The sequence below is a fragment of the Athene cunicularia genome, assembly GCF_003259725.1.
Source record: "Athene cunicularia isolate RWA chromosome Z unlocalized genomic scaffold, athCun1 chrZ_part1, whole genome shotgun sequence".
In the NCBI taxonomy this organism is placed as follows: Eukaryota; Metazoa; Chordata; class Aves; order Strigiformes; family Strigidae; genus Athene; species Athene cunicularia.
In genome coordinates, this window is record NW_020799142.1 from 10,385,222 (window position 1) to 10,400,234 (window position 15,013).

Sequence of the window (15,013 nt, forward strand, 5' to 3'; positions counted from 1 at the left end):
TAGTTCTGATTGTAAAGCAATTTCATTTCACAAAGATATAGGTGCCTCTTAGAAGGTAAAATATAAATGTTATTAAACTCTTAGAAGTAACAAATATAGAAAGCTCACTGGAATTAGAGAGTTTGAATTCAACCCGTGCAGTGTTCTGTGGCTGAGAAAGGGTTTAAAAAGTGTTACGTGGCTCTCTGAAGTAAAGAGAAGACCTGCTGATCAAAGGTGGAATATTGTTCAGCATGATGGGGAGAAGATAAGAAGGAAGCTCTGTGAATGTAACAACAGTTCTTTCAAGGATTTGTTATAGGGGTACTTGGAAAATGGGTAAGAGCAATAAAACATTACTCACTCTTTTAGAAGGCAACAGAGCAGTAAATTTCTCAGTGGATTTGTGCATCAACGCTCTGTTTTCCACAGCAGACATGATGACTATTTTTAGTGGCTCATAGACAAAGTAGATAATTGCTTTGTGGGCTTTCTATCTGTCAAAACTTTTACTCACCCATTTTAACTCATTTCAGTGATTTCATTCAATTTATTTCCAAATTTTGATAACGTATTTTAACTGTGATGTGTAATTGGTTGATTAATAGTTCTGCAGTCACTTGTTCCTACTTCTCTTCCAACATCTCTCTATTGTCTTTGTTATTATTCATTAGAAGTGTTTGCTGAAACCAGTTCCACTCAGACTACTGTGTATCTAATATAGCGGACTTGAAAGTGAACTAACTGATGAACCACAAAAAACAGGCTTCCCATAGCAAAATCATGGGAAATGATTCACAACTTTGAAAGAAAGTCATGCTGTACAGTGAGACCCAATGAGATCTGCTGGAGCTGAAGGAGTCCCTTCTTGCAAATGCAGGGGCTGAAAGACTGCAAGAGTGTTATGCTTGGGAGCTGCAGAAGCAAGGAAAAAAGCAGCATGAAGTGAAATGAGGATCAGAACAACATTTCATGGCAAACACTGACAAAGGCTGGAGAATGGATTTTGCTGTTGTTTGAGCTGTGTCCAGGGACACACAAGTGCAAGTGTATTCTCTGTCACCGTACCAGGCTTTATAGCTAGTCTTTCAACCTCTGACATCCCAGGTGACAAAGTGCTGTTGTATGAGACAGGAGAATATGTGCCCAGGTGTGAGCCACGTGACCAACATGAAGTCCATGGGGCCATCACATTGTTTGACATGAAGGAACCCCACCACGGGCCAGCAGCTTGGACAAGGTACTTTGCAGGGCAGTAGCAGGAGTTCCTGGCACCACCAGCCCTGGCAAGGTGAGGGATGGAGGCACCAGAGCAGGGTGGTGTATCTTGCTGATAGTGTATCTGCACAGCGTGGTGTGTTCTGTTTCTCCTCCAGATGGAGAGAGAACATAGTGCCCCAAATTCTAAGCAAACTCTAAGGTGTGAAGAGGAAATTATGCCCATTGGATTTCCCTGTTCCTCCCACCATCTCAGTTGTTCTTCGTTTGCAGGTGCATGCAGCATGTCTCTGGGCCATTTATGATGTTCATCATATTTGAAACAACCACCTTTTTCCTTGTCTTTTAAAGACAATTAAACAAGTTGTACCTTAACGTCTGCCTCTGGCTCTTAATTTACATAATTTTTTAATAGGCTGTCTCCCACTGAAACATACACTGCTCCTGTAGTGTTGATCCAGCTCCATTCCTAGTACCATCAAAAATTCAGTTTTCTAGAGCAGATCCCTCAGAGAAAATGCAGCTGTAATAACCATGAGAACATCCAGGGAGAATTGCAAGCACACTCTGCTTTCAGAGTTTTGCTTTCCTATAATTTGTTCCAGAAATTAGTGCCCACCTTGGATTCTTTAATGAATTTTCTTCCTTTTTCAATATTATTGGGACAGCCATTTAAACCACACTAGTGCTAGTCCCACATTATTGCTGGGAGAATTTTTTTTCAGATATGAACATATCTGGCTTTTCATATCAGGCAAAAACTAGTTCTCTTCTAGTAACCTGCCAGAAACAGTGGCTGATGCAGGTATGTAGGAAAGAGGACTGGAATGGGACAAGGCTGGTACTTCCCCAGAATATTAACCCACTGTTCCATGATTTGTCTTTTGGAGATGTCTTGATGACACAAGCGTTAGTACTTAGTAGCTCTCAAGACTTATTTCCCAGGAATTTGTCACAGCAAGCAGTTTAGCAGCTTAAAAACATTCTCTTATTTTGAACTACCTTGTGGTTTTCTTCCTTTCTTATTTTTGTATTGGAAAAGACCATGAATAATTACTTGTTACGTACCTTCTCCATGCTACTCATGAATGTACAGACTTCTTTTATATCCCTAGTTATGTCCTTCTGCAGACTGAGATGCCTTGTTTCTAACACAGAAGCTGTTTCTTTGATGCTCTTCTCTTCAACTCTTCTAATCCTGCCATACTGTTTGTAAGATGAAGGTAGGAAGACCACCATGATATTGAAGAAGTGAGCTTCCCTTGGACTTCCTTAGTGGCATAAAAACACTTCTGTTTTTCTGTTTTCTATTTCTTTCCTAATACTGTTTGTTTTCAGATTCTTACTGGACCAACATTTTTGCTTGCAGGTAGCCCCAGGATCTTTATCATGAATCCTAACAGTCAATTCAAAGCTCATAGCTGTGTACAAAAAACTTTTTCCACATGTCACTTTGTGTTTATCTATGATGAATTTATCTGACACTGTATTACTCAGTTCCATGAGGTCCTTCTGCATTCTTCACAGCTGGACTTTAACTTCCTCTCTCTATATAGCTTTATATCAACAGAAAGCCATTATCCCTTCATTATTCATTCCCTTTCCCAGATTACAGATGAGCATGTTGAATAGCACTGGCCCCAGGACAGATTCTGGTGGGACCCCATTGATTGTATTGGTTCCCTTGTAAAACATAATAATTTATTCCTATCTTTCAGACATCTATTTACTGTCTGAGTCTTTTCCTTGTATCCCATGGCAGCCTAGTTTCTTTTAGAGTGAGGAATGCTGTCTGGGAACAGGGTGGACAGTAATCAGGGAGGTCACTCATCATGGATTCCTTCAGGGAATGCAAGTAGATTAGCTTTAAAACCCCTCTTTATTTTTCCCCAGTGTACTGTGTTTAGTCATGTTCCCACCCTTCTGGTTTTCAGGCTCTACCTCCTTACCCAATACGGACAGCAGACTTAATGTTCAGCAGCTCTCTGAATACTGCCTGGCACCTCTACACTTGGCATTGTACCTGCCAGGTTTCTGTGCTCTGGTCCTGAGGCAGATTTCAGCCAGTGGCTCCCATTGTTCATCCATCTCAAATTCATGCTTGTTATGGCTTGTTTTGAAGATCTGCCCTACAACATCTTCTACCTACACTTCAGTCTGAGACAGATCCTTCAACATACACCTTTTTCCATCCTGTGAGAACCTCCCCAAGATCCACCATAGTGAAAACACATGCAAAATATTTGTTTAGATTTTCTGTTATGGCCTAATATTCTTTATGCTGACCCTCTACTGGCCCTCAATGTCCTCTTCATGCTTCTTGATCCCATTTGGACAAGAATCCATGGCTATATGCAGATTGGTCCACCAACCCCCTCCATTACTATGGTCTTCTCTTCCATTTACTCCCTGAACAGTGGCATTGGCCTTAAGTGCTTCTGAACTTTCTTTTTCCCACAGCAGGTCATAAGTTTGGGATGTCTTATTTAAGGGCCATTAGTGGAATATATAGCCTGAATTCATTAAAGTGTGTGCCTAAATCAAGTTATTTTAACACCGACCTGTGTTAAGCACTTGAATTTTCTGCAGAGCTCTAGGTAACAAGCTGTGAGCAAGAGATATTTATTTTCTCTGTAATTTTTAATGATATAACCTCATTTGGCTTGTCAATAATGCAGACACTTACACAGAGCTTGCTGTAACAATGCCATGGTGAAACATCTATGTGTGTCCTTGGAGCAGTCAGGTGGGAGTGTGCCTCCCTTGGGCCCTGCAACTTTAGTAGTTGCTGCTAGCATGAGATCTGGGAGCAGCAGTTCTTCAGCAGGACACTAAGGGGCATCCCCAGACCAAAAGAAGTTTTTCTCATTTTTTTATATACATACAGACTAAGAGAAAACTTTATTTGCTTCATCCTTCTATATTGATTTAACATCAACAGTGCCCAGGAATAATGAATCAAGTTGGTCAGGAGTGGGGTTTTTTTTCACTGCATCTTTAGGTAGGTATTTATTTCAGCAATGATGATAAAAAATGTGAATTTATTTGCCAGTTATCTCAAGATGGGCCCACTTGAGCTCACAGCTCACAGAGCAGAGAGGATAGAAAAGGTGCAGTGAGCTCTGCATGTGGAGCCTTGGTGGCCATTTGCACATCATGCCATATCCAAAAGCATGCACAAGCATATAGTTGTATTGGCCAGGAGCCTTCACTGCTTGGATGAGCTTCTTGACACCAGAGAGCTAGTCACACCATCCCTAGGAAAACCATTCCCGAAGTAATAACTGCTGTGTGGGTAGTTAGAGATGAGGGAGGAAGAACTGAGGCAGAAGTTATTCAACAGCCCACCCAGGATCAGGGAAAACCTCGTTTTCCTACTGCTACAACCTGGTAGGTGACTTGGCCACTGTTCTGTGACAAAGATCACCCACTGCAAGAAGGGATCTCAATAGTTAGGAAGCATAACATGAATGTAGCTGCAAAAACCCTGTGGAAGAAATTGGACATTGAAGTGAATTAGGACAAAGGCTGCTGCACATTGATGCAAGTTCGAATTAGGAAGAGACATGCATTGGTCAGAACCAGCATGACTCAAAAGGGTGGATTTGCCTTATTGATTGGTGGATTTAACAAAAAGGGGATTATTGTTTTGACTTCGTTCAGGTGACATATTGCCAAATTCTATGTGTAACATGAGCTACCAAAGCCAGCTGGCACTGGGTGAGTGTTCTCTGGTTACAGGGTTGGGGGGAGAGAGCTGCTATATAACAGGGCACCCTGCTGCTATCTAAGGCAGAGCTGGCCCTGACTGTTGGGTTGACACCAGAGTGTTTTACACTATTTTGGTATTTTTCCTTGGTGTAGATAGAGTGCATTAAAGTAATAAACGGTTTCACTGATAAATGGCTGGGTTCATACACCTGCTTCAGAGGCTGATGGGGAAGAAAGGATTATATAGTCAGAATATCACTTCAGAACTCCAGTTTAGGGTTAATGAAGTCTTTCTAGACTATTTTGCAGACAACAATACATTCCTATACAATGGTGATATTGCCTTCACAGACTAGTAATGGCTGGTTGCTCACAGAGGGAGGATATGGTGGCTGATTTTCTGGGAGAAGAAGGCAACAGTAGGTAGTAACTTAAATCAGTACCTCTAGTACAGATAATGCTCCAATTTCTGTCCTAAACAAGTATCACAAGAGAAATTACCGCTGTGGGAATAAGCAGAGTTCAGTGATCTGGACATTTCAATGAAGAAGTCATTTACATATTTGGAAAAGAAGTGTACAATCTTGTCCAAAACACGACTCAGCAGAGAATGAGATTAGGATACGCTTCAGTTGAGCAGCCCTTCAAGTGTAACACACTAAAAAAGATACCTACAGAGTAAACCACAAAATTTAGGTGGTAAAAGCTATTAGCAAGAGTTTTAATAGCTCTTTGCTATTCTGCTGCGTGGAATCAGAGCAGTTAAAACAGTGTTGAAGAGGTGAACCAGAATCTATGGGGAAGGGAGATATGCCTGATGTAAAGGGGTAAATCAAACACCCAGATATGAAAACAAAACAGAAATGAAAATGCTAACAATCCTAAAAATGAAAAATGTTCATTATGGCTTAAGGGGTTCAAATGTAAGTCTCTTATAAACTCTTTAGTCTATATTAATAAGATATTTACTCTAAGATCTAATCTAATGTAAATTTTTTTGTGTATAGTATATCTGTCCTTCTGAAACTTGCAGTTGCTTCCCATCACACCTTTTGCCACTTTTGGTGTATAACATAGATTCAAAACACGTGCATCCCAAAACCAGTATGCATTTGGGAAAAATAAATAATGGCAGGATGTGGGTGGGAAGCTGACTTGCCTTTCCCAGTGCAATAGTTATTTGTGAGAAAATATTCCCCACGTGCATTCTGGAATTGTTGAAAACCAGATGCCCTAAATGTGAGAGCCTCCCACTTAATCTGTGCAGTACTTTACTGTGGTTTAGACTGTCGCTTTATAGGTTGCTCTGGCTTAAAGGCAGCCTGTGTCATGTTGTCTCAAGAAGAGACCGAGGAAAAATCTTGGTGAAGCAGCCAAAGCTGTTTGTTCCCAGCTGTGGAGGAAGAAGGCTGCTGATCTATGTCAAGGGCTGACTGCTTTCACACAGGGCAGAACTCTGCTCAGCTTGATGAGGAGCAGAGACCAGCAATAACATTTTCTGCCTCTGATCTGACTGCCCCATCTCCATGTAGGAGGGGAGGAGGAGTCCCAGAGAGCCTCCCAGCTGGGTGCACCTCTACATTACCCCGAATAAAATTAAAGGAAGTGGTCATAGCTTGTTGGGTCCTTTCTCAGGTTTACAGGGCAAGGAACAACCTCTGCCTCTCTCAGCAGCCTCTGGTGAAATGGGATGTCTGACTCTTTCTGTAGGCCTAGCATCTATTACTACTTGAGCAAAGATGGCAGAATTCAGCTCTATAGAAGGGCACGCCAGGTGAAAAACCTGCCCTTCTGCTTCTGACAGCCATTGATTTTGCAGTGCACACTTTAATATTGAGAGAGTCATTAGGAGAAGGGCACAGCTGGAGTACGTAATGTGAAGGGGACACTAAAACATGGGCTTAGATTGGTCTAGTCATGGGACAAATGGCTTTCAGGTTTATTTTTGAGTTTGACTGGGAAGGCAAGACTATTTGAAGGGAATTTATAAAGTCAACAAAGTCAGACTCTTTGTGGTAGTGGTAAGTGGTGCAAAAAGAGCCAGTGGCCACAGCTGCAGCTTGGGACGCTCAGAGTGGATATTATTAGTATAAACACCTTCCCCGGGGAGGTATTGCAACACTAGAGCAGGATACCCAAGAACTTGTGAAATCTCCATCCTTGGAGGTTTTCAAGGTTTATCTAGACAAAGCCATGGCTAACCTGGTCTGGTGTTGGTAATTATTCTGCTTTGAGCAGGAGATGGGACCACCAGCATCAACACTGCTGTGGTATGGCAGGTTGTGACAAACTAAGTTTGTTCATGAATGAGGAAGGCACCACGTCTACAGCCATGCTGCAGTCCTACTCCCTCTGTCATCCTCGTGTCTGGTGCTGCTCCTGTGTTCCTGGTGGAAACCAGAGTGCAGGGGAGGATTGATGGGGGAATGGTGGTTGCTGACATGGAGTTGGGTCTTGCCCTGATATAGAAGTGCTACAGGCTGCGTTGACTTTAGTAATCTTCAGTACCTATTAGATACCATACAAAATCAGATTGTACTGGAGTTTTAGATGAAGGATTAAAAGCAACTGATTGACAATAATGAATTTTATTTAAGTAGTCCCTGGGACTTGCATCACAAGATTTAGATCTCTACCATCACTGGAGCCGCTGGCAGTTTTTCACTAGACAGGGAGGAAAGGGATGGACACAGCAAATTGGATGAACCTCCTAACAAACAAGCTCAGTACAGCTGTTCCCTGTGTACATGTAATTCACTAGCATGGAATAGTGTTTCTTACACAATTAGCTGGAGTGTAAGTAGCTATTAAAAGAGACTGCACAGATTATATCACTGTATAAATTATTGAGCTGATGTCCTAGTGATGATAGTGGAAACCCTTCTTTCTTCTGTTCCAAGGATGGCAGCTCTGAAAGTTTATACCTGCTTGCTTAAAGTTGCACCTCCTGTAGACTCTGCTTAGATAATTAATTTGCAATATTCATCAGCCAGAGGATCAATGTAATGTATATACAAACAGAAGGATTTTATACTTATGTATTGTCTCAGCCGTGTTTTTTTGTCTGGTTGTGGGTGAAACTGTTGTTGAATAAATGTAAAAAAAAAAAACCCACAACAGTATTTTGATGTTTATCTATCTGTTTAATATTTCTGATCAGTACTTATAAGCACTAGTAAATCACAGGCAAAACATAGCCCTGCATGGATGTAGCTACATAAGGGGCTTCAGGCTTTTTCTTAGCATCTGCAAAGACACAGAGAATGACCAGATCTGAGTGGGAGAGCTGTGCTGCACCTGATGTCACCCATGTTCTTCTCCCATGTGCTGCATATGGTCCAGCTAGATCCCCGTACTTGCTGAAGGACAGGCACTCCCTCTGGACAAAACTGGGCACCCATTATCTATCCCCAAATAGAGAAGAGGTACGGAGAGCAACTCTCCCTCCCAACTCTCTTCTGACTCCAGGAGGGATTAGATTTCTCTTGTTGCATATCAACATTTCCAGGCTGGTTTCCACCCGGACCTTTTCTAAAATTTACCTTAGCACTGGATCCCCCCATCCCTGGTAAGCTCTCACAACCACAGTTATGGGAGGTGAAGGCATACACCCTGCACACAGTATTGTGCATAATCCACAGGGACCTCTAACCAGAAAAGCTTGCCTGCTTTCTCAGAAATACTTTACACATCGTCACCTCCCATACTGCTGGGATCCATCCTTTTTATGTGGCCCCCACTTCTCCTTCTCCCAGAAGCACAGCCAAGACCCCTCGGGTTGTAGAGACTTGTCACAGTGGCACAGACGGAAGAAACATCATGTCTGGAAGCAAAGGAGGCGGGCAGAAGTGTTGGTTGAGATCTACGGTGGCACTCAAAATTACAAGTGCCTTGAGGCTTTCATAGCTAAAACCAATGCCCATCTCATTCTTTTCCCCCGGGTTGGAATAAAGGAGAGAATAGCTACAGCCATGTGTCCTCTTGCTGTCTATCTGCATAGCTATGCTTGCTGGACACATGTGTGCAGCAGGTAGAAGGCTTTATTGAGGGAAAACAAACCTGAAGCAAGGAGTGTTCCATTCCATGTGGTTGTCATGTTAACTGGCTATTTGGTATTTTGGGTGGTAAGTAGGCCCTACCATAGTGAGATTGCTGTTTCTTGTGTCCCCCAGACATCACCTCTGGGGTCAGAAAGTCCCTGGACATGGGGCAGGGCAAGCTCTCCTGGGGGAAGATCATTTATTAAAAGAGAGATAATGAACTACAGTTGTTGTGTAGGACTAATGAAAATGAAGCCAAGTCTGTTGATCGGTGCACTCTGTCATTTCAGTCATACCTTCATCTGAAACTGGTTTCCTTCTTTCCTCCTGAGGACACATGTACTACATCAAGAATTTCATTCAGCAACAGCTGACATTTTAGGCTTACAAGAAACATCTGACTATAAATGTAGATGTCTCAAGGGATTTGTGGCAAACTCACCTACAAGTCTACCCCTAGGTACCCAAGTATCTCTGAACACTGGCTGCCAGTGCCAAGGCATTTAGACTCTCAGCTGCAGAAGTGCAGAGACCAACTATAAAGGGTTATTTTGAAAATGGAGGAGAGTTGTTTTATACTGACTTGGTGACTGTTAGCATTTTCTAATTTTGACCTTCAGGCATTTTCTAATTTTGACCTTCAGGATGGGCATATTTGTAAAAGGTCAAATGATAAAAAAAATATCTTGTATGTTCCACACACAGCCTTCTGCTCTGCCTAGTGAATATTTTAGTGACCCATTTACAGCAAGCAGCTTTTATTGAACAGAGTAGGCAAATGCGGAGGGAAAGAGAAGCCCCGTCATCCTTGTGACAATTATCTGTCTGACTCTGTGTAATCCACCCTCTCAGACTGATAAACAAGAGCCTGTGGATGGGTTTTGAAAAGAACGTGACCATCACCTTCTGTGATCTGAGTATTTGCTTGCATACAACTCAGCTAGCTTGTAAAGCAGGTAAGTCTTAAACTTTGCACCGTGATACTGTTCAGGACTCCAGTCTTACCTTGAATTTCATTCTGGCTTTTTAACCTCTTTCCTGGGGCTTAATCAACATAATGTTTCCCTTTCACCTGGTTTCTACTGTTATTTTTTTGAGTCATCAACTAATTGCATTTCCATCTTTTTTCTTGGTGGTGCTTCCCTGTGTACCATCTTGATGAAGCAAACCCTCAAGGGTGCCTTGCTCACATTTGTTTATTCCAGGTAATTTACAGGAAAAATGGTCAGCCCAAGCAAACTTGACCAAATAAATTGGAAGTTGATGATTCTATCCTTACTGCTGGTGACTTTCCTCTAACCACCTAAGAAAATGGTGTGGAGCCTTCTGTATAAATGTGCATCTACTTTGGTCACTGCTATTTTTTGATCTCATTTTCTTGAGAAAAATTTTGAATAAACAGGTAGGAGGGTGTGCCTTCATTTCCCCTCTGTTTTCAGCTATGGGTATGAGAGATTTCCTTTTACAGCAGCTTTGCAAAATGGATGCACAGTAGTTCACTTTCTTAATAAAGGCCTTCCTTTCCATTTACATTTTTGAAGTAGTTGCTAGTGAGTTCAGAACAACAATTTGCTTTATAGCAGTCTAGCCTTGCTCACACACAGCTGACAGGATGGATCAACTGAAAACCCATTTTTTGCAGTACTGGTAACAATTTCTCTCTTCAGCTAGCTCTCCATCCCTTCCCTGAGACCAGCCTTTGGTTTGGCTGCTGTGCAATGTCACTAACTGGATCTTTACCCTACAGCTCTCCTGCCCACTGCTATGTCCACACCACTGGAGGATGCAATGGACACCTTGATCAGGATTTTCCATCATTACTCTGGAAAAGAAGGAGACAGATACAAGCTCAGTAAAGGAGAACTCAAGGAGCTCCTCACTAATGAGCTCACTGACTTCCTTTCAGTAAGACACAGCTCCTGAGCCTCTTGAGTTAACTGTTTCATGGGTGGGATAAGCAGCTATCCAAGTGTTCAGGAATATCATCTCCTTCTGCAAGGCTCATCCTGCCACAGTCTCTCAGATGACAGCTGCATTTGTGGAGTCAGACAGAAGGAGATGAGATCGAATGTCCCATTTGAGAAGTGTGTTTTCAGAGGATGGTCTAGCCCCAGTGCCCTGCCATGTGCCACCAGTGGCCGAGCCGGGTACCTATGCGCTGCTTACTCCTCTGTGCTTTTGAGCAAGAGGGCAGGGGCAGCCCAGGAGCAATAGCAAAATCGATGCTAAATCAGGCTTTAATCAGTTTTTTGTTTGTTTCATTTTTAATCATAGAATGGTTTGGATTGGAAAGGACCTTAAAGATCACCTAGTTCCAGCCCCCTGCCATGGGCAGGGACACCTTCCACTAGATCAGGTTGCTCAAAGCCCTGTCCAACCTGGTCTTCAACACTGCCAGGATATAATAAGGCATAGATAAGTCCTTCAGAGAATTAAATCCAACAACTAGTTTTCATGAGACAAGAAATTAGCTTGTGCACAATGGCCACAGACACACTATAGCTGCTTGTGTGCCCTGCAGAGAAATGCTAAGAAAATCCTTTCAGCGATACGCTGCTGACTTTGGTATCTCTTTGTGCATCTGTTATGTTCTGCATTACACAGCATAGATGATTTTTATGGAATAATGACTAGATTCATAGTTGTTTTTCTGTATCCTCTTAATTGTAAAAATTGTTGTGGACCCTATCACCACCAGCAGGATTTTTTTACATTGTATCCATTTCCTTGAACTGTATTTTCTTTCAATCTTGGCTATTGATTTATTATTACGAGATTCACTGCTCTTACTCCCACTGAGTAGGATGTGTTGTTTGCTAAATAGAGATCTTCTGAATGTGGTGAATGGATGTATAATATGACCACTTACAAATAGCTTGTTGAATATCTAAGTACCATTAGTTAAAGGATGATACAGAGAAATACACATTATAGATCCATCATGTCAAAAGAAATCAGTGCTCAGAAGCTTCTAAAATCTGTTTGATTAATTTCAGTGTCTGTTTAGTATCTGTATGCCTTCTAAAAGCTGCATTGTCTTTGGTTTCTGTTGCTGTGCATTTTTGGGACTCCAGACTGATGTTTTTAATACTGTGGCTAGTGGTATATTGCTAGTCAGGTGCATATTTCATGCAGCTTTATATTTAATAGCACCGGGGCTTGTGTCATAGCAGTGGGTTGCCCCACCACATGTGTCAGCATTATGCACTCAAGATCTGCACAGCTAAGTCACTTTTCTTTCTCTTTAGGGCCAAAAGGACCCCCTTCTGGTTGATAAGATTATGAAAGATCTGGACTCCAATAAAGACAATGAAGTGGATTTTAATGAATTTCTCATTCTGGTTGCTGCTTTAACTGTGGCATGTAATGATTTCTTTGAAGAACAGCTAAAGAAAGAGGGATATTAAAAATGCTCAATACAATCTCCTGGCTACAAATGTGAGCAAAGCACACCTAGTTAGGTAGCCCTCACCAACATTTAGTGAATGCAGACCATCATCCCTCCAACTGTTGCTACTGTAAGACACTTACAGAGCAGATCAGCAGCTGGTGTAAGCTGGCCCCAAGCCAGTTTACACTAGTTGAGATCTGGCTTCTAATATTTTCAGTCTTTGCTCTGTATGCATCTGTAACATGCATTCATCAGTTCTCAGGCCAAGGGCTTGGGGTGACAGACAGTTTGGCAGGAGTTGAGACATCTATTTCTTAAATGTCAGTGGGAAGTAAAAGGCACAGGAATGTAACTTTCTGAGTTGCAAAATTTGGAATGAGACATAAAACTTACAATTTAGTTTTCAGTCATTCTGTAACAACAATATTTTTGCAGCTCAAAAAGAGTAGCTTGTTCTTTGATCAGTTCTGCTTATTCTAAAGACCTTTTTAGATGCTGCTCTGTACCTCCCCACATTCTCATATTTCAGATGTGGTCACAGTTGTCTCCTGCCTCCTGAGCAGACGGTACTGCTTGTCATTGTTAAGGGTTCATTTCCCCCACCTCCCCAGCTTCAATTTTGTTGTGTTGGCATTACTGCATCCCAGTAGTCCACCTCTTTGTTTGGCATAAATGAATTTATTCATATGATAAATTATTCAAATACATAGAAGATTTAGTCAGCAGAATTGCTCTGAGGGCTGATGGAAGGACTGGGTCTTCAGGGGAAATGTAAATGCCTTCTGCTTTCCTATTCTGGCACCCTTAAGAGGAGGGCTTTTAGAGGACCACTTGTGGGGGATTTAATGACAGGATCCCAGGGTACACATTTGTAATGTGAGTCATCTTATGGAACAATGATTTCATTTCATGTTGATCCAATGCACTGTATGGAAGTGGTGCAGAAGGGGCAGTGGGACCCCATGGCCAGGTGTAGAGAGAGTAGGACAATCTCTTTCAGGGTTAAACTGCTCTTGTGTTGAATTAAGAGTACTTCTATGCTCCTGTTTGAATTAAGCATACTTCAAAAACCCTGAAAAACCTCAGTGGCAGGATATCATGGCTTTTTTCTTGCACAGAGATCCGTCTTTATTCCTTGTTGTTCTGTTGGTAACTTCAAGCCATAATAAAAGGCATCTGAATTAAATCAAGATTTCCTGTTTGTGTAAGAGATTAATTTTAAAAAAATCCCCATATGAAGACATGCTTTGCTAAGCAACATTTGAAGAATGCATTTTACTTGTCTCTTCTCCCCAGACTCCTGGACATCACTCAGGAAAGACTATAATATTTGTACAAAAAAAAATATGTATCATTAAGAAGAGGTAATTTATTATAAGATGGGGATTCTATAAGGTGTATAAATATAACAAGGAGCAGACATCATCATAAGAAAGGGGTCACTACCAAATTACGTTATCCCAGGAAAAAAGGAGACTTTGCAATGGTGGCAGAGATACAATGTGCTGCTTCTTTAATTCCTTAGTGAAAAGATTTATAAAGTATTCACATAATATCGTCTAGAGGAACACGACAAAAAGTATTAAAGTAAAACTGACAACAATTGCACAATTTTTGCCCCCTGCAGTGTTGTGCACCTCAGTATAATTGCAGTTGTCGGACCAGGATAGCAGGAGTATCAGACTCTTTTTATGGTTTCCCCATAGGTCCTGCAGACTGTTGCTAGTCTCCAACCCTTTCCCCTTTCTCCAAGGGGAAGGGAGAGAAGAGCGGTTTAAAGCTTCAACCCCAAGCTAAAAGCAATAAGATTGTTCCAATAGAGACCAGTTTCTTCATTATGACTTTTGAGCAAGAGGCTTTTTGGAAACAAGCTCCAGAAAGCTCATAAAGTGTCTACTCATCCCTGATGAGCCCCTGGACACATAGCATCCCATGTGCTGAGCAGAATTATGCTAAGTCATAGCTGTCACAGCAACATGCCCCAGGGTCAGGCAGTGAGAGCTCTGCCGTGACGGAGAGGGTCAGTGAAACTATCTCATCAGCTGAATTTACTAGGGATTGAGTGCAGCCTAATTCCTCTGCAAAAGGGGCTTGCTTGCACATGGGTGAATCAGAAAAGAATGACTCAAAAGATCTTTATTCCAATAAAAGTTTCATAAAGCCTCAGAAGTCACCCTTTTTTGCTTGTCTGGTTAGGTTTTCCTTGTTGCTGTTTTAACTGTAAGGGCAACTGTTAAACTCTAGCAGCTTTAAAGAAGAAATTTTATTGCACAAAGACTAGATGCCAAGCAGAAAAAGAAGAAAGGCTGCAAAGCAAATTCACAGGCTCGAAAACACAAAGCCTTGGCATAATTTGGGGTCTTGGGGTAAGGGACATGCCACACAAATCTTGGGCTAACTGTGGGCTGACTCACTGCACCAGTGGGCCATTCCTCTGCCATTCATCTCCCACAGGAGCCAACTAGCGCTGCATTGGTAGACAACACTTCCAAGGAAGATACCTGAATATACCTGGGCATTTTGAACTGCCTCTGAAACAGAAAAAACTGTGAGCAATCTTTTCTGTACACAGTCTTCAAGGAGAAATGCATTGAAGTCATTTACACTGACTGGGCAAGACGGTGCTTGCACATCCAAACTCACTACGGCCACTTTGTCCTGCAGATGTGAACAT

The 15,013-nt window shown here is 41.9% G+C and overlaps 1 protein-coding gene across 1 annotated transcript; it reads left to right on the plus strand.

The window, feature by feature from the left end:
- The first annotated feature begins 9,740 nt into the window (after positions 1-9,740).
- On the plus strand, positions 9,741-13,510 carry S100Z (S100 calcium binding protein Z). The gene is made up of 3 exons (XM_026865605.1): positions 9,741-9,904; positions 10,696-10,853; positions 12,197-13,510. The coding sequence occupies exons 1-3, from the start codon at positions 9,823-9,825 to the stop codon at positions 12,353-12,355; spliced, it is 399 nt and encodes a 132-aa protein (XP_026721406.1). The 5' UTR covers positions 9,741-9,822; the 3' UTR covers positions 12,356-13,510.
- Positions 13,511-15,013: the final 1,503 nt, after the last annotated feature.